We start from the raw sequence: 27,133 nt of genomic DNA, 5'->3' as shown, positions 1-27,133 counted from the left end.
TGTACACTTCTGATCCAATGGAATTGTGATACAGTGAATTATAAGTGAAATAATTGTTGGAAAAATGACTTGTGTCATGCACAAAGTAGATGTCCTAACCGACTTGCCAAAACTATAGTTTGTTAACAAGAAATTTGTGGAGTGGTTAAAAAACGAGTTTTAATGACTCCAACCTAAGTGTATGTAAACTTCCAACTTCAACTGTATGTATATAATGTATTCTCGTCATGGCTCATCCTATTTAACTTATTTTTTTATGTTTATGAATTACGTTTGTATAGTTTTTTTATTGCTAGGTTTTACTGTACTATTGGAGCCAGAAACCCAAGCATTTCACTGCACCTACAACAATATCTGCAAATCTGTGTATAAGCGACCAATAAACTTGATTTAATTTAATTTAGCAGAGTTGTTAAGGTTAGGTTTAAAATCAGATTTTAACAAAAAAGATTGTAGAAATAGGCAGGGTTTAGCCATAATTATGACTTTGTGGCTTTGGTAACTAGTGACGACAACTCAACAGGGACATTTCTAACCCTGTTACTCACACTCCATAGGCAAGGCTGTATAATCCAATATGAATGTCCAATACACACAATAGACTGACAATGGAGGTGATTTCCCACAGTCAAAGTCTTTCAATAAGAGCTATGATGCTAATATTTGTGTAAACTCTACAGAAATGTAATCTGTGGATGTCACTGAGTTGGCTGATACCCCATTTCATGGGTGCCCACTCCATACAATAGATAAGGCTGTACAGTGCATACCGGTATGTACTGTATGCCCCCAATGCAATTATGCAGTCTAATCAAATCAAATGTTATTTGTCACATGCGCCGAATACAACAGGTGTAGACTAATGTGTACATGTACAGTAGGTAGGGGGAAAGTGACAAGGCAATCAGGATAGATAAACAGAGTAGCAGCAACGTTTGTGAAGAGTACGAGAGAGTGTCTATGTGAGAGTGTGTATGTGGCGTCAATATGCACGTGTGTGTGTCAATGAAAATAGTCCGGGTAGCTATTTGATTAAATGTTCAGCAGTCTTACGGTTTGGGGGTAGAAGCTGTTCAGGAACCTTTTGGTCCCAGACTTGGCACTCCGGTACCTGCTTGCTGTGCGGTAGCAGAAAAGCAGTGTATAACTTGGGTGGCTAGAGTCTGTGACAATTTTTATACATCCATTTCAACTGTTTTGTTTTACTGTTTATTGTCAAATTAATTTAAGTTATGTAACAACATTCCAAACTTATTTAGCATTATATCTTCTAAATATGGCATTATTTCCACTATTTGTATCAGTTTCAATGGCGGACTGTTATTTTGAAGGCGAACCGATGATCCCACTATTGTGGCTAATCCTTCTTGTGGCTATCTTCACACAACTGGAACAGCAATTTCTCCATTCCCAACTGGTAGCTACCTCGAGTGATCCAGCTAGCTAACGAACGCTTCACATTGAAAAAACTGTATTTTGAGAGTTCTGGGTTGATGTTCCATATCCACTTTCCTACTAGTAGAACCTCCGTTTGGTAAAATTCGAAGAATAATATAGATTATTTTAATTCTACTGCACAAAACAAGTGCAAAGTTAATAGCTACATTTAAGCTAATTTGCTAGCATTGCTAGTTAGGAAAGCTAACGTTAAAGTATTTTGTTTTCTGAGATTTGGCTAAAAGGGCGGGTATTCTTTTTGTTTTTGCCATCCCTCCATCGCAGCCACTAACAGCGAATTATTGCTCATTAGAAGAGTAGTAAATCATAGCTAGCGTGCTCGTTAGCTTGATAATATCGTGCGTATTCAGCCAGGAAGCCAATTCAAGGCCTTGCTTACCACAAGTCTTTGCATCGTCGTGCAGTGAGAGCTGACAGGTGAGTAGCGCCCATTACTTAGTAACGTGCTAGCCAGCTCGCTCGTTTACTCGATGTTGTTGCTAGCTGCCTAGAACTATAACAATATCGTATAGCTAGCTATACGATAACAAGGTATAAATTCAAGTTTACTGAAGCGGCTGTCAAACTAATTTAGCAAGTTAGACAACTAACGCGCTTTGCTTGTTGTGCGTTGTTTTTAGCAAATACATAGCTAGCTAACGTTAGCTAGTAAACTCCCCACGTTATAATCTTGCTAATGTTAGCTACGTAACGTTAACTACACGAATATGGAAGTGGATGAGTTTGCTAACGTTAGCTCGTGAATTGATTGGTAACTAGTTAGCTAACGAACTCAGTATTCACTATTCGACAGATAACCTTGGCCTAGATAGCTAGTTGCTAAATGTTTCGTGATTTTGACTTTGTTAGTCAGCAAATCAATGTGCCACCGCAGTGACGTCCAAGTTAGGTAGCTACAGACGTTGCTATCTAACTACCAGCTAGGTTACTTGCTAAATTGGCGAGCTATGAATGGCCTTGTCTGGAGCGTCAAGTGAACATAATAATTGGTGTCTAGTCTTTGGAATAGCCAGCAGGTCCGACCTGCTGGCTATTCCAAAGACTAGACACCAATTATTATGCACTAGGGTCATTATGCACTAGGGTCAGACAACATTCCTGTGTATATTAAGACTCTGCAGAACTAGATATGGCTCGAAAAACGTACCTCAATCCAGGGATGAGAAATACGTTGTACTCCAAATTTCCCCATTATCCCAACTGTTACACTAAGAAGATTGAACGATTGCTAAACAACTAGCAGTCATTCAATCTTCTCGATGTAATAGTTGGGATACTGGGGCAATTCAGAGTGCAATGCATTTCTCATCCCTGGATTGAGGTATGTTTTCAGAGCCATTTCTCGCGCCGGCTCCAGTGTCTTAATATATAAAGGATTGCTGTCTGACCCTAGTGCAGCTGTAAGCAAGCGGGTAGGATCTGCTGGCTGGCCTTTGGAATAGTCTCCATCAACAACTGCTGTTGTAAAAAGGGGTCTATAAATACATTTGATTGATTGATGGGGGTGAATCATGCTGGAGGTCGCCATCTTTCACTGAATGTTGATGATGCTCTGCTTTTTCCAGCAGTTTGGATTAACTTTGTAGTTGAACGGGCTTTACACAGCATTACTTTATAGTATTTTACTAGCCAGAATCACTGTAAATGGCAGTCACATGCCACCATGATTCTAGCCTTCTCTCAGATCTATTTGGGCTCTTGCCACAATTCCATAGGTAGCTAGTTAGCTAAAGAGCAGAAACAGACTGCCATCCAGGCTACCACTATCTAATGTCTAGTGGCAAGTTTTGACTAGCTAGCTTAAGCTAGTAGCTAGGTTAACCATCGTCCTGTCCACACAAATAAAAACACACACAATGGAAGTCCTCCTGGCTGGCTTTACCTCATCGCATGGTCCCTGCCGAACTTGTCAGCTGGAGACTGAAGTAACAGGCCTGCTTTGCTATAGTATCCACAATTTTCCTGAAATGTGCCGAGAATATCTAAACTAAAAGTGATACTGCATAGTGCAAACAAGTTGGGTAGTACCAATGATGGAAATAGTCAAATTGTCTGTTTGTCAAGTTGTCTGAGGTAGGGACTATTCAATAGGATCTTGTCAACTGTTGACAACCATTGGTGGGCTATATCAAACCTATCATGTCATTTATCACTGATGGCATGTATTGCAGTCACCACCTGTAGTGAACAGTTGTTGGAACTCTGCTTAAATTGCCATTTTTGTGGAGACCAGAACTATGCTTGCATACTGTACAACAGCACAGTCCTCAAGTGACAATGCAAATCAGTCAGCAAAATTGCAACCGGTTTATGTCAATACAAACTGTTAGTTTGTCCAGTCCGCAGTGGATTTGAATGTTTGTAACATTTCCAAAAATACTTCTCGATATTTAGCGTAATCCTGGGGTGTCTAACCCTGTTCCTGGAGAGCTACCTTCCTGTATGTTTTTGCTCCAACCCCAGTTGTAACTAACCTGGTTAAGTTTATCAACCAGCTAATTATTACAATCAGGTGTGCTAGATTAGGGTTGGAGTGAACCTACAGGATAGGTGCTCTCCAGGAACAGGGTTGGAGAGCCCTGGCGTAATCTATCTTCCGTTTCTCACAGAATTAGCAGAAATGCACTAATAGACAATTACATACAGGGTTAAAACACTTACATGATAACGAGTTATGCCCATATGCCAAATAGGTACATGACACAATATTAAACATGACAGTTAAAGATTAGTGTGGGAACCTTGTAACTGTTGGCCATGATCTCTGAATGAGTTGTGCAAAAAATGTGCTCAATTGTTGACTTGTTGAAACAATTGCTATGATAACTGTAGTTAGTTGGGCCTTGCTTGATGGAAAAGCATCTGTTTAATTCTTTACAGTGGTCTGTTTAGCCCAGCTCACACTGTCTGTGGTAATGAGTATGTAGGTCAAAGGTCGTAAGCTTTACAGCCATGCCATTATTTTTCTGCTTTGTATGCGAACACAACGAGAGCTCATGTTTAGACAGGCATTCGATTGTTGGGGGATTATCACTTCTTTACAAATTGGACCTACTGGATAGAAAAGGGACATTTCCAATGGTGTTCATACTTATAGATTGCATGTATGTTTTGTTGACACATATTACTAATTCAATATTTATTTGGACTTCCATGGTGAGCTACAGCATTGGTTGCTGCAGTGTTTTCACTGCATATTCACAAGGAATCAAATGCGACGAAATGGAGGCCCCTACCTGAATTTGTCTAATATGAAACACTTGGTTTCATTTTCCGTTGCAAAACGTTCTGCTGATGGGTGAACTAATGAATACAACCCTGGTAAACGTATTTGTTTCTCTATCCACAGCTTACTTGGTGACAAAGAGACTTCTCCCTGAGGAGCCAAGAAGTAGACGGCTCATGACTTCTGACCAGGATACAAAAGTTGTAGCTGAACCACAGGTGCAGCAAGTACAAGAAGCAAAAGAGAGCTCTCATCTGGTAGGTACCACATACTAGGCTCCTAGAAATTCCACCAATGCAGAGAACACGGACGGAATCCATACATTTAAAACGGATTTCAACAATATTCAAAATGTGGGGAATCAAATAAATGTAACAAATGTATAAATTTTCACACGTTTATCATGGCGTTTACAGGATGCATCAGTGATTCGTATTGGTTTGGCTAACTTTACCATCACATGTGCGCTGCAAAAACACTGCTAAACAACAGCCTCTTGCTAGGTGCACAGTACAATTAAAGGGCAACTGCACTCAAATCAACATTTCTCAATTTTCACCGAACTCAAAAGTGGTTTAAACATGGTTGAGGACTTAGAACACTCACTGTTGTTTTTCTATTAAAGTGTGATTTGAGAGGGAACCTGAAAAAACCAAACGGAGAAACTGAATGTTGGCGAAAACTAAACCAGGCAAAAAACACATGCCTTTTTAACTAAAACTGTACTTCTCGATCATCTGAACCAGTGTTCTCTCATCATTTGCTTTACAAAAGTAGGGGAAACCTCTCTTCTCTGAACTGGTTTGGTAAACATAGAATTAGGCTACATCAGTGGGGAGGTAAGCTATTTTAAAAAGATGTTGGTTGCTCTCCTGTGTAATTAGCTATATCCTCACACTTAATGCATGTTTTATTGCTGCAAGAGTTGATTTCATGTTTTCTGACACTTAGTGAGTTCCTTAGGCCAATTTGTATTTGTGTTTGTAACCCAATTTTTTTGACTCATTGTAGCTCCATGGACTCCAACTTTTCCTCAATTTCAAGCACCAATTTTTCCTCAATGCGAACTGCTGTTGCTGTTTGGCACTGAGGTCATTTATATAATAATACTTTGGTGGGTGCTTATTTGTCCTAGCTCACATATGTACAAGTGTGTATTAATACACATGTGAATTGGAAATGTTTTATTTTTTGCATGGCCCAACTCCCCCGGAGAATTGGGGTCAGGGTCTGTCATTATCAACGTCGACCCTCGAGCAATTATGGTTACGTGCCTTGCTCAAGGGCACGTTTTTTTTCTCTCAACTTGTCTGCTCTGGGATTTGAGCTAGCAGCTTTTCAGTTACTGGCCCAACACTCTAACCGCTAGGCTACATGCTGCTGCTTTCATCACTAAGTTTATTTTTTATTAAGTATACAGTATTTATAGGGACAGGCATTCTTTAGTTGGCATTTTAACACCTCAGTCATAGTTCTGCTGCAAGCTTTCATGTCGTTTCTGTTTCCAAGATACTCCTGTACTGGTATCCATACAGACTCCTCACTTCTTTCACACAATGGAGATGTGTGTGTCGCTCTCTCACATCCCAAATGGCAACCTGTTTCCTACATAGTGCACTACTTTTCACCAGAACCCTATGGACCTTGGTCAAAAGAAGTGCACTATATAGGGAATTCTGTGCCCTGGGACACCGGGTGCTGCTTAATGCATTTGGTTGACAGCAACATATGAGTTGCTATAGAGGTCCCAAACTGAAACTGTCTCCTGAGGGATATATGGGATTGGCCTTGCCTTGCTCTCCTCATTTTAACACGAGTGCTGTGCTCTCCTTGCATGGTGCAGCTATTTGGCTGGCAGTCTCGCTCAATAGATTTGTCATAAGTCTTGTACGTTTTATTAGATGAAGAGCATGTTGTCTTTGCATGCTGTAGGCTACATTTTGTTAAGTGTGTGTAGCAGGTAGGCTACACATTAATTGAAATTCACCCTTGTTCGTCAATCTCTTGAGTTGGAAAGAATGTTAAGTTGAATAGCCTAAATGAGGGCCAAAAGGAAAGCTTATTCTCCCAAATTAGGAAATGGAAAGACACTGCTGTCTTTTTCCAGTTTCATTTAGGCTAAACACATGGCGTACGATTGGAAACAAGATTGGTTTCAGGAAAAAGTCCCCAATGGATTCTTGAGGTATGCCGTTTTCACGTCTCAATCCAGGGACTTTTGTTGTTAAGGTAATTATTTATGCCTCCCGCCACTCACTTTATTAAAGAATGACCTTTACTTCCATGTGTTCCTTGTTAACATGTAGTGTGTGATGTTAAGCATCTTATTCTATGCTGCTCTGCGCTACTGTGCCATATGCTGTGTGCATATGAACATTCATGAATAGGACATATGACCTATTTAAAGCCATGTGTTGGCCATATCTTATCCAAACATGAAAGCTGTTACATTAATGAATCCAATGCTGCTGCCATTCACTGGAATCTGCTTGTTGGTTCTAGTATAGTACTAGTTAATGCTCTGTGTCAGGTTGGAGATAATTGTTTTCAGGATCAGGCTGTCCTAGAGATGTCCATTTAGTTGTAGCCTAGGCTATATGCCAGAACCGGTAGGCTTGTGAGGATGCACAAGTATAACATTTCCTGTGGACACAGCATTCCCCCCCCCTAGGTCATTTGAATCCTGGGTGCTCAGCTCAGCACATTACCAGTCCACTGTCTGTCTGCCCTGGGTCTGGAGCTCAACGTGGCACAAGCCTCCCAGACGGACAGACGGATCAGTCCAAATTGTGTGTTTTGTTTAGTATCCTTTTCAGGGACTTTAACCTATCCCTGTGTGTCTGACTGACTAAAGGAGCAATAAAAACATGCTGTACACTCGATGACAATGTCTCCCGACCCCGCTGTCTATAGTTCATTATGAATAACAGCTTCCCAAAAATAACATTTCCAATCAGGCTACTGGGGAAAGGTGAATCACTCCCCTCCGTGAGGGATGGAGGCACCGAGGCTTTTTATTGGGAAAGGTCAAGCGGACCTGAAATGCTCTGAAGCATTGGACATGGTAGTCAGTTATGTCAGGCCAGTTTCTATAGCAGCCAGGTCAGATGTGAGCGCGGGAGTGGGAGGGTATTACATTATTGCATGACTGGATTATAGGCTCTTTGTTTCTCCTGCCTTGGTCTCAGTGTGGCTCTCTGGTTTTGATGTAGCGTTTTGTCTCGGTGTGTGTTGTACGCTTGACCAGACAGCCCATTCAGTTTATAGCCTAATGCAGCGTTTTGTTGTGTGTTTTATTTTATTTTTAGACCCGGACAAATAGACAGAAGCTCCCAGTGAAAAGCAAAGGGCCGTGTTGCTGTTCCATCAATGTATTGTATCACGCTGAAGAAAGCTGTATTTACTTTGTCTCCCTTTTGGATACTCAGCCTCTTGAATTTCCCACAGCAGAGAATCATGACTATCCAAGTTTTCCATTAAGGCTTTTTGTACCAACGATGTCATGTTAATGCAGAATTCTGCATTTTTCACGCAGAAACATTTTTGAATTAATTTCTGCTCTAATTTCTGCTCTCACGGTTAGTTCCAAATCATGAATGTAACAGGATTAATGTTGTCTTTCAGTTGCACTTCTCCACTCAGATGACAAATATTTGCTATCATCTGAAATCAGATTCCTCATAAACAAACGGCATTGGATCGGCAGACAGCGCTCTGACTGATCTCTGTTAGAAAGTTAAAATGCAAGATGAACTTGAAGCAAAACATGAGGAAATGTAGCTAGCTTCGTCCTTTCTATGATACAAAACATGAGGAAATGTAGCTAGCTTCGTTCTTTCTATGATACAAAACATGAGGAAATGTAGCTAGCTTCGTTCTTTCTATGATACAAAACATTAGGAAATGTAGCTAGCTTCGTTCTTTCTATGATAAACATGCAAAATCCAAAAGCCTGGCTTATTAATTATAAGCTAATTGTGTGGCTGCTAGCCAAATAGTGTTGCACTTTTGTCATCTGATTAAAAACTGGGCAATTTTAAATTTTATTTGCATTCATTTATTTTGTATGAAGAGTATTTATAGTTTCACGACCCTGACCACCACTATTGACCGCAAAACACCACTTGACTTTCAATATACAACTTGGGTGAAATGGTTTAAAATGCACATTTTGGGATGGTCAGCATTTTGAAAATGCTGATTTCTAAAAGCTAGTGTGACCCCTGACACTTGTATGTAGGTTATGGATATTGGTGTGTTACTTAAACACAGGTTCATCTGACACCTAAAGGCCTATTGGGTGTGGATTGCAGAAGGAGACGCGTAGTGTACACACTGTGGATAATCCATTCCTCAGGCAGCTTCTGTCTTTGGCTCAGGTGGATTTAACAATAACACACCTTAGCCATCAGTATGTCTGTTCGTTGGTGACGTGGGTTTGATGTTCTGATGGAGAGAGAATGACTCAGAGGGTAGCCGCAGCAGTGATGAAACCAAAGCGCCATTAAATGGGAATGAGTGACGGCGACGAATCAGCGGCTGCCACGTCGGACGCTTCGGCAGCAGTGTCTCATCAGTTTTTATTTTTTTCTCTCCCCCCCAACAACCTGTCGCTCCTCGTGACCCAGAGGCAGTTTGACAGCACAGAGGGACCACAGAAGCAGCCTCAGAAGCATTAAAGAGCAGTGAAGACTATGGGAGGCAGAAGCCCGAGGAGGGCATGCTGAATGCGCTGTGCGATGCCTGGGAATCGGAAACCTCTGGAAATAACCAGGGGATAGTAGACTCTTAGTTGGTGTGCTCGGAAAGCTCTGGGAATATCCAGGAGGTGATACAAGTAGTCTGTGTTGTGCTTGGCTCTGCCTGTGGTTGAGGGGCCATATGGACCGTCACTGTGTGCAGCAGGTGCGATGACTGTGAGCCCGGAGTGTGCAGGGCATGATTGGATGCGCTCCTGGACTCTTTTCTTACTGTAGGCAGTGGAGAGTAACTGTTACAGACATGCTGCTTTGCCTCAGGACTCTAGTATGGCTTTTACCAAAGCCTTCCGCTACAGCCGTATAGCTTGTGAGTCTTGTGTAAGGAATTGGCAGAACAATTACTTATCTCTTGTGAGTATGTCCAGACTTCTCTTTGCCCAAAGCAGTGGTGCTCAATCTGTCATTTTTGCAATCTTAAGTATGTTGTCTTGATATCTCTTATGCCAGATATCTATCATTGTTGATTTTTTTTACTTAATGCATTTATTATAAACTCCGGTTGCCTAATGATGTAGCTATGGCTATATAAAACAATTTTGTGTATATTTTCCATTATTTTTTCTGTGGAACTGACAAGGAAACATGTATGTTACACTAGCATTTTCTCACTGAGTCTGTTGCCTCAACTCAAAGACTAGGCTACTTGATAACTAGTAATCCCAGAAGGGATGGTCTGCTTGCTGTGTGACAAGATGAAGTAGCCTATATCACCAATCATTGTCTGCATCCATAGTAGTTTCTTCATACTGGCTATCAGCTTTGCTGTACTGAGATGAACACACATTTGTGGCCATTGCAATGTGCACATTGGTATTTGTATGATCACACCACAAATCAAACCCAGCTTTATTTATACTGCTCACTTCAGAAATGGTATGCAACGCAATGTGCTTTACAGGAAAAAAACAAATAAACAATGAAAATAAAAGCTGAAATATTTACTACACACAAACATAAGATAAACAAAAGTGACAAACGGAATGACTAAAAAGATATCTTGTTTTAAGATATCTTTTAAATATGTCCTCAGTTTCAGCCTCCATCAGGTTTTCTGGCAGGCTATTCCAGAGGCCGGGGGCATAACAACTAAAGAATGCCTCTTGGTCCAAGGCTTTGGGATAGTTAAAAGGCCAGTGCCAGAGGACCTGAGGGACCTACTGGGTACATAACTTAAAAGCATGTCTGACGTGTATTGAGGTGTACAATCGTGTATTGATTTTAAAAACCATTAGAAGAATCTTAAAATGTATTCTAAAACTCACAGGCAGCCAGTGCAGAGACCTTGAAACCTGTGTATTGTGTGCTCTCCGTCTGGTCTTGGTCAGTACCCGTGCTGCAGCATACTGTATGTTTTGCTATTGACCAATGGCTTTCTTGGGTAGACCAGACAGGAGAGCATTACAGTAGTCAAGCCTGCTTGTAATAAAAGCATGGATGAGTCTCTGTATCAGCCTGAGGGCGAAACGGACGCACCGTGGCAATGTTCCTCAGGTGGTAAAAAAGCTATTTTGGTCATGTTCCTAATGTGTAATTCGAAATTTAGTTCAGAATCTAAAATAACACCTAGTTATTTTTTTACCTGGTGTTGTCTTTATTGCCCATGAATTAAAATGGGCGACTAGATTCGCTCTGTGCTTTGGCTCCAACAATAAGTACCTCGGTCTTGCCTTGATTTAGCTGGAGGAAGTTGTGAGCCATCCAAGTATTTAAATCACTAATACAGCTAAAATCCTCTGACACATGTTAAGTTGTGTATCGGCTGCATAGCAGTGAAAATCAATGCCATGCTTTCTGATAACGCCTCCAAGGGGTAACATTATAGATAGATGGATATATGAACAGTACACAAGGTTGAATGGCAGAGCCTTAAAAATAATAACTATTGTCAAATTCCTGGAGAGTACCTTCTCATTATTCCTTGATCTAGCCTATATTCTGCTATATTGATAGTATTCTTATAGATCTGTACTCCTGTTATTGTTGTTGAGCACCACTCCTTTCTTTTGTCTGCTGAAGCGTGGAGGCCTACCTGAACTCATGTATATAATACTCTCCTATCTTGTCTCCTGCCACAGGAATCTGCCAAGTTTTCTGACCTGAACCCCAATGCGAAAGCATGGGCCAATCACATGCTTAACCTGGACACCGCCACTGCGACTGGGACTGCGAACACACCTGCTCTCCAGCCATGGAAGGATGGCTGCGATAGCAGCTCGGCTGACCCTGGGCCAGAAGGTCAGCCATTTTAAGTACCGACTGGAGATAGTCCCTCCGTTACCGTGGCTGTGTCCCAAATGGCACCCTATTCCCTACATAGTGCCCTACTTTTGACCAGAGTCCTGATCAAAAGTAGTGCACTATGTAGGGACTGGAGTGCCATTTGGTGCGCAACCCTGTCGTCACCGCGCAGCCATGGGTTGAATCATTTATACTCAATTTAGTCAGAGGGAGATCTATAAATATTACCAACCCATTCTTTTAACACATAATAAGCAGAATCATTTTATGTGCGGACGTTAAGATTAGCCAAGTTTAGCCGCCGTGGCAGTTAACAAGGGACTGGTGGGGACTTGAAGATGACCAATTAGGACCAGTTTTATTCAGATTGACACATCTACATTTTACTTCTAGCTCATTATGTGAAGTTATTTGTGGGGATTACAGTAGTCACATGTTCATGGTATCCATTTTAACATCTAGATACTTACCTCACTTTCCCCTTGTATAGAACAATGTATTACTAGTACTACATAACATATAGGCTTATTGTTTCTTCAACTTAAGCCATCGTGGTATTACTAGCTCGTGTTAACGGCTTGCTTGGTTGTCCCCTTGTTAGTCTGTCCAGGCTATGAAGCCAGTGAAGACTGTAGCTTGTGTTAACTGCTTGGATGGTTGTTTCCTGTTTTACTCTGTCCAGGCTATGAAGCCAGCAAAGGCAAAGTGTTTGAGGAGCCCCTGTTGGCCGACCCAGATGAGCCTCCGCCGGTGATGATGGCAGAGCCAGCCCCCATGGCCGCCACCGTCACCCTGGAGGGCTCCGACCCTGCTGCATACCCAGAGTCTGGCCAGGAGGCAACTCACACAGGTGGGATCCTCATCCACTGGAGTGGAGACCATTCACTTGAGTTGAGCAAAGCGTCTGAAAGTGATACACAATTATATAAATGGTATTCCGATTTCACTGCAACATTGTGTTTAGAATATTAGAAATGTATGCATCAATGAGTTTGTTTTAACTTAAACAACCTGTACCTAAAGGGTACTGTGTGGAATATAATGAATTGTCTAATGTCACTAGAGTGCACTATATAGGGAATAGGGTGCCATTTGGGACTAGGCCTGTGAGTTGAATGAAATGAAGGGTCTCGTCATGAAAGTGAATGTTGTGTTGTCTGTTCCCCCGATGAGCAGGCAGTGAGCTCCAGCAGGAGAGCCGTCAGGAGGACCTCCGGGAACACCTGAAGAAGACCCTGGAGTTCTGTCTGTCCCGGTGAGTAACAGTCATACTACACACTGGCTGTGTCACAAATTACACCCTATTCTCTATATAATGCACAACTTTTGACATTTTGACCAGTGCCAATAGTACTCTGGTCAGTTGGCCCTGGGAAAAAGTTGTGCACTATATAGGGAATAGGGTGCCATTTGGGACATAGACATTGCCTACTACAATACAGCCAATAATGCACTAGGCACACTGTGCTGCAGAAACCATATAATCTACAGTTGTGCAGCACAGAGGCACAGCTCTGCCATTACAGAATACAGAACCCGCCTGACCAAACTTTAATTGGCTCTTAGGGGAGGTAGCTAGGGGAGTAATGTACACCACCACTGTTCCATTTATTATGCTGTTCCCCATACAGTATGTGTCGATGCCGGGCCATAGTTTTTGTGGATGGTAATCAAGTGCCGCCCATGCTAGAATACAGCCAGTGAAATATGTCACTGTGATGATGCACAATGGCCGCATACTCATTAGTTCTCTTTGGCCCTTTGTGGGAGGCGTGTTCTAAATGAAAGCTTTATTTCATGCTGTCAAGAATTCAATAGTGGGTGCTGTGGGGAGGGAGGAGTGACTTAGGCTACAGGGAGTGACTTACCGTTTTGTCTTGTCTCTTTTCGCTTACAGGGAGAACCTGGCCAGCGACATGTACCTTATCTCTCAGATGGATAGTGACCAGTATGTGCCAATCGTGACGGTAGCTAACCTGGACCACGTCAAGAAACTCAGCACGGACGTGGAGTTAATCGTTGATATCCTACGATGTAAGTGACACCCTTCTATTTGAAACTATCGTTCACTGAAGTTTTTCTGATTAACTTGATACTAACAGACATTTTTGTTATTGAGACTAAAGAGACATTGCTGGGAATGGATGTTTCATTTGAATTGGTTTCATATGGATTTCAGTTATATTAGTTAACCTTCTTTGTACAACACCAATTCCTAGCAACATTTGTTACATGGCAATAAAGTTGTCAGATTTTGATTATAAATTCACTGGACTTGTATATTGCCCTGCCTCTGTAGCTCTGCCGTTGGTCCAGGTAGATGAGAAGGGGGAGAAGGTGAGACCCAACCAGAACCGCTGCATCGTCATCCTCAGAGAGGTCCCTGAGAGCACTCCTATAGAGGTATGTTCACTGGGTAGCCTCCGTCTGAGTCCCAAATGGCACCTTATTTCCTATGTAGTGCACTACTTTAGACCAGAACACTAAGGGTTGTGCACCACACAGGAAACAGGGTGTCATTTGGGACATTCTGTCTGGACCATTTTAAAAGAAAACAATGACTTACCTTTGACTGACTGTATCCAGTATAGCAGACAGTGGAAAGAAATCAGTCACGTTTCAGCAAGACTAGGTCATTTTCGTACAAGCTCTTATGTGACTAGGCTATATGTGTATTTTAACCAGGGCATTGTAGGTAATTTCCTGTTGAGTGCACAGCACACTACCTGAGGTGTTGGCAAATTCAGGTAGGTCCCTCCATTTGCTGAACCTGTCCAATCGAAACAGTAGTTTTCGTTTTGCAGCTGTTTGGAATAATGATTACAACCCTGAGTCGTTTTCCTGGAATCGTAAATCATACTGGTGTACATGTCTTTGTCAGTTTATTTCTTTACTCATCTTCCATCTTGCGATGTTGACGCCCTGTTAAAAATGTAATGAGCTGTGTTATGAGTACCCATACTAACATACTACATACTTAAGGAGTATATACTACATACTATATACTATTAGTTAATTTTAGTATACTGTAAACGAACAGTATCCTTTCAGTTAAGCATACTAGCTCTTCGCATGTCTACCGGAAGTTGATGCTGTTGCTATGCAACTTCTCGCTAGCTAGTTAGCATAACAAATGACTAGTAAGACATTTTACGACTTCGGGTGTGTTTTTAAATTCAATCTGGAGTGCCAAAGTGAGCTCGTAAATTCAGAGCGTTGTCAGTTTGTAATTCAGAGCGTTTCGCTCTCGGGGGGCACACTGGAAGTTAGGGCCGAGGAGTAGGGTTGATTTGAGCGTGCTGACCTTACATCTAGAGGTCGACCGATTATGATTTTTCCATGCCTTTACCGATATCGATTATTGGAGGACCAAAAAAAGCCGATACCGATTAATAGGCAGATTTTTATTTTATTTTTAAAATGTATTTTTTTTTAATATTTTTTTTTATGTTTAAATTTTTATTTGTAACAATGACAATTACAACAATACTGAATGAACAATTAACCCTTTTATTTTAACTTAATATAACACATAAATAACATCTATTTAGTCTCAAATAAATAATGAAGCATGTTCAATTTGGTTTAAATAATGCAAGAACAGTGTTGGAGAAGGTAAAAGTGCAATATGTGCCATGAAAAAAAAAAAAAAGCTAACGTTTAAGTTCATTGCTCAGAACATGAGAACATATGAAAGCTGGTGGTTCAATATTCCCAGTTAAGAAGTTTTAGGTTGTAGTTATAGGAATTATGACGCGTCGACTTTCTCTCACTACCATTTGTATTTCATATACCTTTGACTATTGGATGTTCTTATAGGCATTTTAGTATTGCCAGCCTAATCTCGGGAGTTGATAGGCTTGAAGTCATCAAGCATTGCTAAGAGCTGCTCACAAACGTAGTAAAGAGCTGTTTGAATGAATGCTTATGAGCCTGCTGCTGCCTACCATCGCTCAGTCATTCTGCTCTATCAAATATCAAATCATAGACTTAATTATAATATAATAAACACAGAAATATGAGACTTAGGCCATTAATATGGTCAAATCCGGAAGCTATCATTTCGAAAACAAAACGTTTATTCTTTCAGGGATATACGGAACCGTTCCTTATTTTATCGAACGGATGGCAACCATAAGTCTAAATATTGCTGTTACATTGCACAACCTTCAATATTATGTAAAATTCTGGCAAATTAATTACGGTCTTTGTTAGGAAGAAACACAGTTCGCAACAAGCCAGGCGGCCCAAACTTGTTGCATATACCCTGACTCTGCTTGCACTGAACGCAAGAGAAGTGACACAATTTTCCCTAGTTAATATTGCCTGCTAACATGCATTTATTTTAATGAAATATGCAGGTTTAAAAAATATATACTTCTGTGTATTGATTTTAAGAAAGGCATTGATGTTTATGGTTAGGTACATTTGTGCAAAGAATGTGCTTTTTTCGCGAATGAGATTTTGTTAAATCATCCCCGTTTGGCATAGTTGAAGTAGGCTGTGATTCGATGATAAATTAACAGGCACGGCAATAATTATATGCAATGCAGGACAAGCTAGTTAACCTAGTAATATCATCAACCATGTGTAGTTAACTAGTGATAATGTGAAGATTGTTTTTTCTAAGATAAGTTTAATGCTAGCTAGCAACTTACCTTGGCTCCTTTTGACGCTGCACTCACGTAACAGGTGGTCAGCCTGCCACGCAGTTTCCTCGTGGATTGCAATGTAATCGGTGTCCAAAAATGCAGATTACTGATTATAAAAACTTGAAATCGGCCCTGATTAATCGGTCGACCTCTACTTACAACGGCAGTCAAGCACCCAAGCTAAGGTTGGCTTGGTTGCTATTACTTCCAGACACAAATGAGACCACTCTGACCATTTTACTCGCCCTAGCAGAGCTGGTTAACCAGAGCGTTGGTGACTACCTGCTCCTGGCAACAATTTAATTACGCTTTTTTTGCCGACGTTTACTGACACCGGCCATATTCAACGGGTGTTGAGTGCTCGGAAAATTCATTATTCTGCTCTCTGGTACACTCGGACGAGAGTGCTCTGAAATCGGAGTAGATAGCCAGAGCGAATTTACGAATGCACCCGAATGTCCATTGAGAAGGACTATACAATTTAGCTAAGCTAAGAATGATGGGAATAATCAAGTCAATAAACGTTGGGTAGTTAGTTAGCCTATAGTTAAGATACTGGCTTGTTTGATGTATAAGTAGCCAACTAATGTTTGGTAACTAGCTAACAACATACCGGTACATACTGCTGTAATGATATGTTATGTGGTTCGTAAGGACAGTGTAACTAACAAATTGCCAGCCAACATAACGTTCAAGGTAACTTATTTGAAAAGTCATTTATTACATTGCTCAACATTTTTTTAACATTTGTCATAATTAGTTAAAGCAATGAATTTGTATCCACTCTCGTTGTACTTCGGCTGCATATTTTCCGCCAATTTCTTCAAATCTGAAAATGATGTGAAGCCACGCCCATTTCCTGAATTGCATTATGGGCCCTAAAGTACGGAAATGGTGTCCTCTGCGTGTGTACTTAATATTTTGGCGAATTTAGTACGACATCTGGGAACTTTTGGCATACTAACTATATCCATACTATGACAAATAAGCATACTATATACTCAATTCACGTCACAAATAGTACAGTTAGTATGAGTATTTGAACATAATGACACATTGTTTAAACAGTGTTTAGAGGTTTCAGCTATTGTGCAAGTGGGTGGTTATCAAAATTAATGCAGTGTGACAAATTAAAGGGTGATGTTTTTAGCAGTTTAGAATTCCAAACATTTTAATGGTGTTATTTCAGAGTCTGAACTGTACTCCCATCGGGGAATATTGACAATATTTGACATTGAAAGGGCCAATTTATTTTTGTTTGTTTGTTGGATACAGATAGATACAAGAGTGAGTGTGTTGAAAAAACAGTGTGCCAGATTCGAACCAATGCTCGAGCAATGTGCTCCAGAGGCAGTGGCTTAGACCGCCCGAAGCTTTTCAATCGAAACCAGGAACTTGCTCACATTTCCTGTGGCATTTTGGCATTACTAAAGGGATAGATCAGGATTTTGGCAATGAAGTCCTTTATCTACTTCTCCAGAGGCAGATTAACTCGTGGATAACATTTTTGTATGTCTCTGTATGAAGGAAGTTAGAGGTAATTTCGACAGCCAATGCTAACTAGCTTAGCATATGCTAGCTGTACCCAAAGACTTAAATCCTGAACTATCCCTTTTAAGCTTGACATTTGCTCTTGTTTTGCAGGAGGTCGAGGCTCTTTTTAAAGGAAAGAACTTACCTAAATTCATAAATTCTGAGTTTGCCTACAACGACAACTGGTTCATCACCTTTGAATCAGAAGCAGATGCACAACAGGTAAGGAACATTCTGGAATGTCGCACCATTGCATGATCATAGCTCTTGATTTTGTACTTTTCCCCTGCACGTCATAGCATGTTTTAGGATTGTAGGGCTGGTCTATGTTTGGTTTACAATCGCTAGTTGTGGCCATACAGGGTTTTATACCGACCTTGAGCTTACGTCCTTCTCAGGGGGTATACAAACTGAAGATATATTTTGTGCTGTTTCTGAAGTGTTCATGAACCTTTTTTTTCTAGGCATATCAGTATCTTCGTGAAGAAGTGAAAACCTTCCAAGGGAAACCTATTAAGGTAAGCTAATTCATGTTTTTTGTGTTAATTAAGGTGAACTTCACCCATTTACTGTACTTCCTGGAGTATAGGGGTTCAAAACCTTTTTCTGTCTACATAACAGCAACTAATGCTGTCCCCCAAAAGACTTCCAGTGGGTAACACAACAATTCAATCTACAGTGTTTGTATGGGTTCATTTAGAGTTGACGTGAAATAATACCCTGGAGAAATGTGGCTAATTTATTCAAATCTCTGTGCACCGCTTTGAAATGCCTACTTTGAATATTTGTTTTTGAGGAAAAATAAATGTTCTAAGGAACTCTAAATTCTAAACCCCAATCAGGCACGGATAAAGGCGAAGGCAATTGCTATCAACACTTTTATGCCAAAGAATGGCTACCGCCCGGTGGAGGTAAACCCATATGCTCAACAGCAGCAGCAGCAGCAGCAGCAACAACAGCGTTACACCTCCTACTACATTCCTCCAGTGTACAGCCCTCAGCAGCAGTTCCCCCTCTACAGCCTCATCACTCCACAGGCCTGGTCAGCCACCCACAGCTTCATAGACCCGTCACTGGTGAGAACAACAGTCATGCACACAACTACAAACCTACAATACAGACTAGGGTTGCAGAATCCCCAAAATTCTGATTGTGAAATTCATGGATTTTATGCTTTTTCTCTCCTGATTCTGGGAATCTTCCAACCGGTGTTTCTGGAAAACCTGGGAATTGTAGATACAAATAAAAAATGTATGAGAAATTACCAGGATTTTTCAAACCTACCACCTACAAGACATCAATAGAGATATTTCATAACTTCACTGTATGATATGCTACTAGAACTCCTATAAAAGTAATTGATGTAGTTTTTCCTTCTATATTCAACAGGTTACATCATTTCACAACACCCAATTCATCAATGGATTTACAACATCCCATAGTTTTAAACCAGCGACGTCTCCTCTTGCTGGTGTTAGGCACTACTCTCCCAGGAATAGGTGGGTACACTGACACTCCATCTAATGTATACGATACTACCAAGAATGTCCACATGTCTGTGCTTGTATTATAGAAATAGAATGAGTAGAACAGGTATCCCCATTCAAGTCAATAATGCCATAATGGTGCTCATTCCAATTCAATGGAATGATGTAGGATCTTTAAACATTATTGATCGGTGTTTCTTGTTGAATTTTTCAGGAATCACACTCACAGTAAACCTCACCTGAGGCCCACAATACCCAACGCAGATCAGCGTGGCACAGGGCTCCTGGACAGCCCCACCATCTTCAACTTCCCCACAGAGCGCATTCTGAACGGGGTGCCCCGGGTTTCCCCCCAGACAACGCGGCTCCCGAGCCAGAACAGAACCAGGTTACCCCCCTCCACCATGACCTACCCCAGGAGGGACATCGGTACGGGTCGGGTGGAGCCCGTCAGCACCGACTACTCACTGGGCATGGCCCGGGGAAGGTAAGTGATCATCCACTATCTGCATGAGCTTCACCACCATAGACATCTATAGGCTTTGTCCCAAATGGTACTATATTCGTTATTTAGTGCACTACTTTTGACCAGGGCCCATGGGATCTGGTAAAAAGTAGTGCGCTGAATATGGTGCTATTTGGGACTCATTATAATTTTACGAGAGAGAGCATGGCGCTCAAGTTTTGAAATTGTAGAAATCTCTAAGGCTAAATTGTGCTTCAAATAGATAAAAAAATATGTCAGTCAATCTTTCAAATGTTCTCTCTTAAAGGACAAATATTTATGGTTCTAGGAAAAAGAGGGATGACAACAAGTTTACAGTAAGTACATATTTTTTAAACTAGTCTTTGACTTTGAGAAAGATCCATCAGTACTGATCTTTGACTTTGAGAAAGATCCATCAGTACTGATGCTGAAGGCTGTGACATCTCCTGACTGAATGTTTGTATTGCAGGGATTTTGTAGGTACGGTTGCCAGGCTGGCTCTAGCACCCTGGCCTACATACTGCGCTCCTTTTGACCAGCCCTATAGGCTCTGGTCAAAAGTAGTGCTCTATGAAGGGAGTAGGGCGCAGAGGTTGTTTTCTCTGACTCACTGCGTTGTGCTTAGGGAGAGGCCACCCTGTCTGATGGTGTTTGATGCTGTTTTGTTGTATAGAGAGTGGCCACCCAGTCACCCCCTCCTCAGAAGCCCCCGTCCCCCAGCTTTGAGCTGGGGCTCTCCAGCTTCCCCCCACTGCCTGGGGCCGCAGGCCACCTCAAGACCCCTGACAACATGTTTGAGAACAGACTAGCCAGCATGGTAATAGGGGCCACAAAGGTCAGGGTCAGTATTTACCACCACAAGCTGTCATCTCCAGGCCACCGTACTCTGTGCGTCCCAAATGGCACCTTATTCCCTATGTAGTGCTCTACTTTTGATCAGGGCCCATAGACTTCTGGCCAGGGAATATGGTGCCATCTGGGATGCAGCCAAGCTCTCATTTCCAAGCCAACATAGTGAATCACTTAGCTCTACATTTCAGCTTTGCTGTCAGTAGGAACCTGATGTGTTGTTTTTCTCATCCCGTTCCAGAATGTAAGCGTTGATGCCAGCGCTGCAGGCGCCCTCCTCCCCTCAGGAGGACCCAAGGAGCCACTGAGGACTTTCACGTCTCCACAGCCCCCGAGCCTCCTGCCCGCTGCTCCCCCAGCCCTGACCCTAGCACCAGCCTCTGGCCCTGCCCCTGTCCCCACTCCCTCCCAACCCGCAGAGTGAGTATATGATGTGTGTTTCAACCCCCCCCCCTCCCACACACTATTTCTATTTAGAAAAACATAACTTATTTTGTTTTTCATATCATACAGTATCTTTTCTCTCACACTTGTCTCTATTTCCTCATCAAACATGCCAAACACCATAGATACAGTAGTTGTTGATGTCAAAATAGCTTGGTGTAGAAAAAATGAACAGAACTGACTTAACAGCATTTCATGTCCTACACGTCTTTGTGAATTAATTGTGAGATCCTGTGTGTTTTTCAGGGAAGTGAAAGTTCCGGAGGCGAAGCAGAAGGAGACCCGGGTCTCTGCGGAGCTGGTCACTGACACCCTGTACACCGCTAGCAAATCTGTTCAAGTCAATGGGGCCGCTACAGTAAGTACTGGTTCACCAAAGCATTTAAACAACCAGGTGCAATTATTGATATTAGCTGATCTAGATTTTTTGATAGGTATAGATGCTGACTTGTGGTTGGTAAAGACCGTGTTTCTTACTTTAATGCATGTCAAACCAGGGTGCATAGTCAACAATCTAGTTTTTTTTGTATGTTCAGGAACTGCGAAAGCCCTCTTACGCTGAGATCTGCCAGAGGATTAAAGACCACGCTCCGACACTACAGGCCCCTAAAGAGGCCAAGCCAGCCAGCAGCGCTGCCTCTGCAGGAGAAGAGAGGAAGTGCCCTGACGCAGCTCCAGGGGACAGGGGCGAGCCTAAGGCCCCCCGAGAGACATACCCAGGCTCTTCCAAGCCTGCTAACCCAGGCAGACCCCGAGAGGTCCGGAGACCAACCGGCCGGTGGCTCTCACCACCTCCACACCACCCAGGGAAGGGTCCCAGCAGCAAAGATCTCAACACCCCCCCAAAGTACCTGCAGTAACCCCCAACTGCAATAAAGTCAATTTCAAAACAAATGTGTGAGAGGAAAAAAATCTGGAAAAGGTCAGGGCTATTGAAACAAAACCTATCCCAAAATCATCAGTCAGCCACAGCATAGAGAGGACGCGTTTCTGGATCAGGGCTTACTGACAATAGCACCTCGGTGTGCATGTAGAGAACCGTTCATCTTTACTTATTTATTTTTTGGGAGGTTTATTTGATTTGGATTTTTTTTGCATTATTTTGTGTCAATCAGTCAAATGTACTCTTGTTCAGATTAGTGGGATAAATTCATATGTCCAAACTGCCTTCCAAGATAATATTGTGAGAGTAGGTAGACTGGAAGCCACCCAGTGAGTGAATGAAAGGAAGTGGATGAGTAACGGAATAGCGGTTTAGATCTTGTTAGTTGTGGGGGGTGTTTCTGTATGTTGTATGCAGTCCTAAGATGTAATGTGATTCCGCTGCAGGATGAGATGATCAGTCAGTCATGAGATTGGCGTCCCAAATGACACCCTATTCCCTGAGTAGCGTACTACTCTCGGTCAAAAGTAGTGCACGACATACGGAATAAGGCGCCGTATGGGACGCAGCCATAATTGTTTTTACATATTTACGTTCATATGCAAGGTCAACTAGTCTAGTGTCAATTTAGACTTCACTGAAATCCACAGAAGACCTACTTTCTGAGGGATTTCTGAGATTCTTTTTGCCAACACGGAACTCTTTGTCATTGTAACACCAGCATATGAGGAGAATACATTTATTTGCATACTGGTTTTGATTGTTGGTACAAGTACCTCTAGTTGTTGCGTGCTGGTGGTTTTAAGAGCGCCTAAGTCTTTATCTGGTATTTCTTGTGGTAAACAATAAAATGTAGTTTTCTGCTATCCAATTCACAGGAGTCTGTTTCCTAGCCGTATAAAGCACATTGCTAGTTAGGCCTCTTAGAGAGAGGTACTATCAGTGTCAGTAGAAATCTACATGCATTTTCATATCAGAAAAAAAAACTGAAACTCATCACGTGGTGTCTATTGGTGACTCTTCTCGTTCTAAATTTTGCTGTGAAACGAGCATGTCAAAGACTAGTTCAGCGGGCACATGTTGGCGGTGGAAGTGGCTAGGCTACTATAAGGAGTAGGCATTAGGGTTTTGGCAGGGTGCAGTGACTTCATTATTTTAGATAGCTATGGTGCTAGAGGATGAACCTGGAACATGTTACTACAATTAATCTGGTACTGTACTTAGATAATAATACTTGATACATGTCGTCAACTAAACTTTGCACTATTTGTTTTGTTTCTGGACATACAGAAGCAAAAAGGGAACGTGAAGCTAGTTTCATGTTATCCGAAATGAAAGAAACTTCTGATAGTCACATTATAAGCCCTTTAAAATTTCAGTTATACAACAAATTGAGTTTCTTCCCTCTTGGATTTCAACTTTTCTTTCCTTTTGACAGGGTAATCAGTTTCAGAATATCTAAATGTTGACCAATTCGATTAACCTCTACATGGAGAAATTCACACAAGTTAAACTGTTTGTTTACTGCCATGTAAATGCCTACTAGACATACTTCCGTGCAGGATAAAAATAACTTTAGTGTTTAGTTATTTTCTTTTGTGCTCACTTTCATTGATTTAAACCTGTGGAGTTCCACTAACAATGGCTTATTTTTGCAGTGGTGTTTTATTTGATTTTGTTTTCCATTTTAGGTAGTGAATTATGAAACCACTGGTACGTGGTGTTTTTTTATTTTTTTTATAAAGCGGTTTCAGTTTATTCAGTATTACAGTAGCAAATTGTAATGTGGGTTTACACCTTAGATCAGAGTTTCCCAAACTCTGTCCTGGGGCCCCCCCCGGATGCACGTTTTTGTTTTTGCCCTAGGACTACACAGCTAATCCAAATAACCAACTCATCAAGCTTTGATTATTTAAATCAGCTGTGTAGTACTAGGGCAAAAAACTAAATGTGCACCCAGGAGGGGACCCAGGGAAATCCTGGTGGCTCCAAAACATTTACAATTAAGTAGAATTGGTTGAAAGGAAGAAGTGGGGGTTTTCCTTCACTACAAATGTTAGATATTAAGGTAAAATATGAGACAGCCCTTTTAGAATGAAGGTTTAGCTTTAGTCATTGGGTGACACTCAGAAAATGAGTAGTAAAACTGCACCCTGTGAGCAGGCAGAGTATGACCTTTGACCTGTTTTGGATGCTGTAAACCTGAGCAGCCACCGAGTCCTTTCAGTTTGGACAAATGTTAGGCAGAGCAGGCAGCACTGTTGGGTTGTTCCAACTCCTTCCCCTCCATACAGTAGAAATGCCCGGTTTATTGTTAGGATGGTTTTCTTCTGGAGATTTCACCTGGCTCTCCATACAACAACCATATAGCTTCCAAATTCCCCTCTGTGCTTTGTATAAATCTCTAAGTAGAAAAAAGGAAAGTGGAACCTGTGCGCTTCTTTAGTGTCTCATTGACGTCTTCCTGCAACAAGGAGCTACCCTGGAGTACTCTGCTTAGAAAAGAGGACTTATTTCGGAGAGAGGAGACATTGCCTGTATTGATAGTCATTGCTGCTTTTGATTTGCATGCTGTTTGGTTTGCAAACACATTATTTGGGGAGTTCGATTCTGAAGGACTGAGATGCACTTGTATGGGTGGTCTTAAATGGCAGATGTATTATAATTTTTTGTCGTTTTTTCCTGAGATGGTATAAAAGACATGTTGTACCGTATCTGCTTATTTAGAAACCAGTGCTGTTTATTCCATGAGATATCATTAAAGTTTCTTTTCAAGAAAAAAATATATACAATTGTATATATTTTCAAATGTATAATTTCCATCCGGTGTTTAAAAACTTGAATTTTATTTAAACTTGAAAATGACTTTGCCTTAACTTTTATACGAGACAACGTAGAGTTAGTTTATTTTTTTTCCAAACCCCGACATGTTACTAAGGGAGACGCATGGAAATATTTAGTCATACCTAACGTCAGAAGTCTTACTTGGTCTTAAGAAAGTACAAATCTAGCAGCATTTTGGTTTTGTAAAATTTATCTCAAATCTCTTTTGATTAACTTTGTTTCTATTTTCTGTTTGTTTTGGGGGTAAATATAAATCCTGTAAATGCAAAATAGTCAATACTGTATCAAATATGTGCACTTTGAACTGTGTGCTTTGCTTGTACAGTTGTAAATAATCAGAAAATATAAAGAGGTACCTTAAAATGATTTAAAAAAACATATATTGATCTTGTTGAACTATTAATGTCGCTTTTGAGCTGGATGTAGGATAACTAAATGTTTGTATTTCTTTAAAAAAAAAAATGTTCTGATGTGAAGAATTGCATCTGCCTCACTTTGCAATGTGGGCAGGTTGTCTGATTGTAACTTTTTAAATGTCATTCTCATTCCATGTGTTTTCTCAACAAACAGGTGTTTGTTTCTGTTGTTTAGCCCCTTCACTGTGCACAATGAGAAAAGGGGAGAACTTACCTGTTGTACAAATACACATCTTCAAATGACAGTACAAAGTCCGTACTCTGTCCTGTGACAGACAGCTTATATCAATATGATGTGTGATTTGGCCCATAAAACAGTTCTTTATGAATCACAGTAAAGCACATTTGAAGCACAGGAACATCAAATCTTTCACACACAACCAATGTCAATTCCACAGCAGCATACGGTATAATTTGTACCAGACAACCTTTAATCGTTTGGAGCAAATTGATTTAAGCATTGTTGATATTCTGTAATTTTGTTTTTATTTGAGGTTTTTTGTTTTTCATGAAAATGTACATCAACTGAACTTTCGTAGCGCCCAGAAGTAATAACTGTACTTTATTTTTTTTTGGTAGGCATTACCAGTGTTTAGACTCAATCATAATAGTGTAGATATTTTTTACACTTCTCATTTTCTTGCAGAAATTATTTCTGGCACACTGTTTAACATACTGTGCATTGTCTTTTTGTATCATTTGATCACACACGTGGACTGCATTTAATGTGGCAAAAAAAACAACTGTGCCATTTAATTTGTTTCAGCCTGGCAGTTTGTTTGACTTGTACATAATATTTAAGCGCCTGCCATTATATTTTGATATTTCTTGTTACTCATGGGAAGTGTAGCTGGTCCAGAATTATAAAACTGGGAATTAAAATCTGATACCACTGACATTAGACAAAGTACTCATAGCAACCTGCATCTGACCGGGTATCTGATCTGGCTAATGAAGTCGAGGCATGTTTGTCTGTAAATTTAAGCTGGTCTATGCTAATTTAAGCTGGTCTATGCTAGTAGGCCTATCTAATGCAAAATGCTAATGCTGTTGTCTTTGCAGATTGGGTATGGATATGAATATGTTATCAGGTTGGGCACTGTGGGTGAGCGTGAAGTGTACCACCTGGGGTCAGCAGAAGTATAAAACACAAATGCAAAGTTGACTGACGGTTGAAGTCAAGTTAACCCAAGGTTCATTCGCCAGCTAGGTGTGTGCAGCATGACGATGAGAAAAGGATTTTTCATTCACTGTTATTGGTTCATCTCTCCAGAAGATGAAAGACTGACTGAACTTGTGTTGAACTTTTTCTTCTTTCTTTTGCTCGCACTACTAAAGCCCTGTTGTATTGTTCGGGCTGTTCTCCTTGTGTTACTGTACACAGACAATGTCTCTCATATCAGGCCGTCTCGTTCTCCTTGCCCAGTTTGCTTCGATCTGCTTCGTCTCACCAGTTTGACAGTGCCATGTATTTTTTGCAACGGCTACAGCTTGTAAGTTGACCTTGCTTCTAAAGTGATGTGACAATGCACCAACTGACTGGAATGAGACATAGCCATTGTCTCACTATCAACTCACTGTGGTCAATTAACTCATTTTTACCCATACCATGTTACGCTAACAGCAGTGGACAATCGCTGACTTTATGGGAGAGAAGAACCTATGAACATAACAACAGTTCATGGAGGTATCTTTGAGTGCTTTTGATTTCTTACCTATTCTTCCATTAAGACTGGAATCAAGCGTACATGTCAACTATTGATAATTTAAGTTACTCTTGTGTCATGTTAAGCTGTCTAATTTGGAGGGAAAAAATGTAGCTTACTGAAAAATAAAGATTTAGGCACTGTTATTGA

General features: G+C 41.1%; 1 protein-coding gene across 4 annotated transcripts; it reads left to right on the top strand.

Moving 5' to 3' along the window:
* The first annotated feature begins 1,376 nt into the window (after positions 1-1,376).
* On the top strand, positions 1,377-27,133 carry LOC139550841 (la-related protein 4B-like). Of its 4 annotated transcripts, none has more exons than XM_071362043.1 (17): positions 1,377-1,875; positions 4,808-4,941; positions 11,520-11,679; positions 12,365-12,532; positions 12,859-12,937; positions 13,580-13,716; positions 13,982-14,085; positions 17,979-18,089; positions 18,332-18,385; positions 18,710-18,943; positions 19,257-19,366; positions 19,569-19,841; positions 20,149-20,176; positions 20,515-20,682; positions 20,932-21,110; positions 21,381-21,492; positions 21,671-27,133. In XM_071362043.1, the coding sequence occupies exons 2-17, from the start codon at positions 4,861-4,863 to the stop codon at positions 21,992-21,994; spliced, it is 2,322 nt and encodes a 773-aa protein (XP_071218144.1). In that variant the 5' UTR covers positions 1,377-1,875; positions 4,808-4,860; the 3' UTR covers positions 21,995-27,133. The 4 variants fall into 4 exon arrangements, with proteins under 4 accessions (XP_071218144.1, XP_071218145.1, XP_071218143.1 ...); XM_071362044.1 differs by having other exon boundaries at positions 20,128-20,176; positions 20,515-20,658; XM_071362042.1 differs by having other exon boundaries at positions 20,128-20,176; positions 20,515-20,676.

The sequence above is a fragment of the Salvelinus alpinus genome, chromosome 23 (genome assembly GCF_045679555.1).
Source record: "Salvelinus alpinus chromosome 23, SLU_Salpinus.1, whole genome shotgun sequence".
In the NCBI taxonomy this organism is placed as follows: domain Eukaryota; kingdom Metazoa; phylum Chordata; class Actinopteri; order Salmoniformes; family Salmonidae; genus Salvelinus; species Salvelinus alpinus.
The sequence above is the reverse complement of the archived record's forward strand: the minus strand, read 5'-3'. Positions and strand labels throughout refer to the sequence as shown.

What these genes read in the sequence shown, in the direction of transcription:
- LOC139550841 (XM_071362041.1), top strand. Translation starts at nt 4,861, where the DNA reads ATGACTTCTGACCAGGATACAAAAGTTGTAGCTGAACCACAGGTGCAG. An exon ending in CAAAAGAGAGCTCTCATCTG is followed by an intron (nt 4,942 to 11,519) that starts GTAGGTACCACA and finishes CTCCTGCCACAG; the next exon opens with GAATCTGCCAAGTTTTCTGA. An exon ending in AATCGTTGATATCCTACGAT is followed by an intron (nt 13,717 to 13,981) that starts GTAAGTGACACC and finishes CTGCCTCTGTAG; the next exon opens with CTCTGCCGTTGGTCCAGGTA.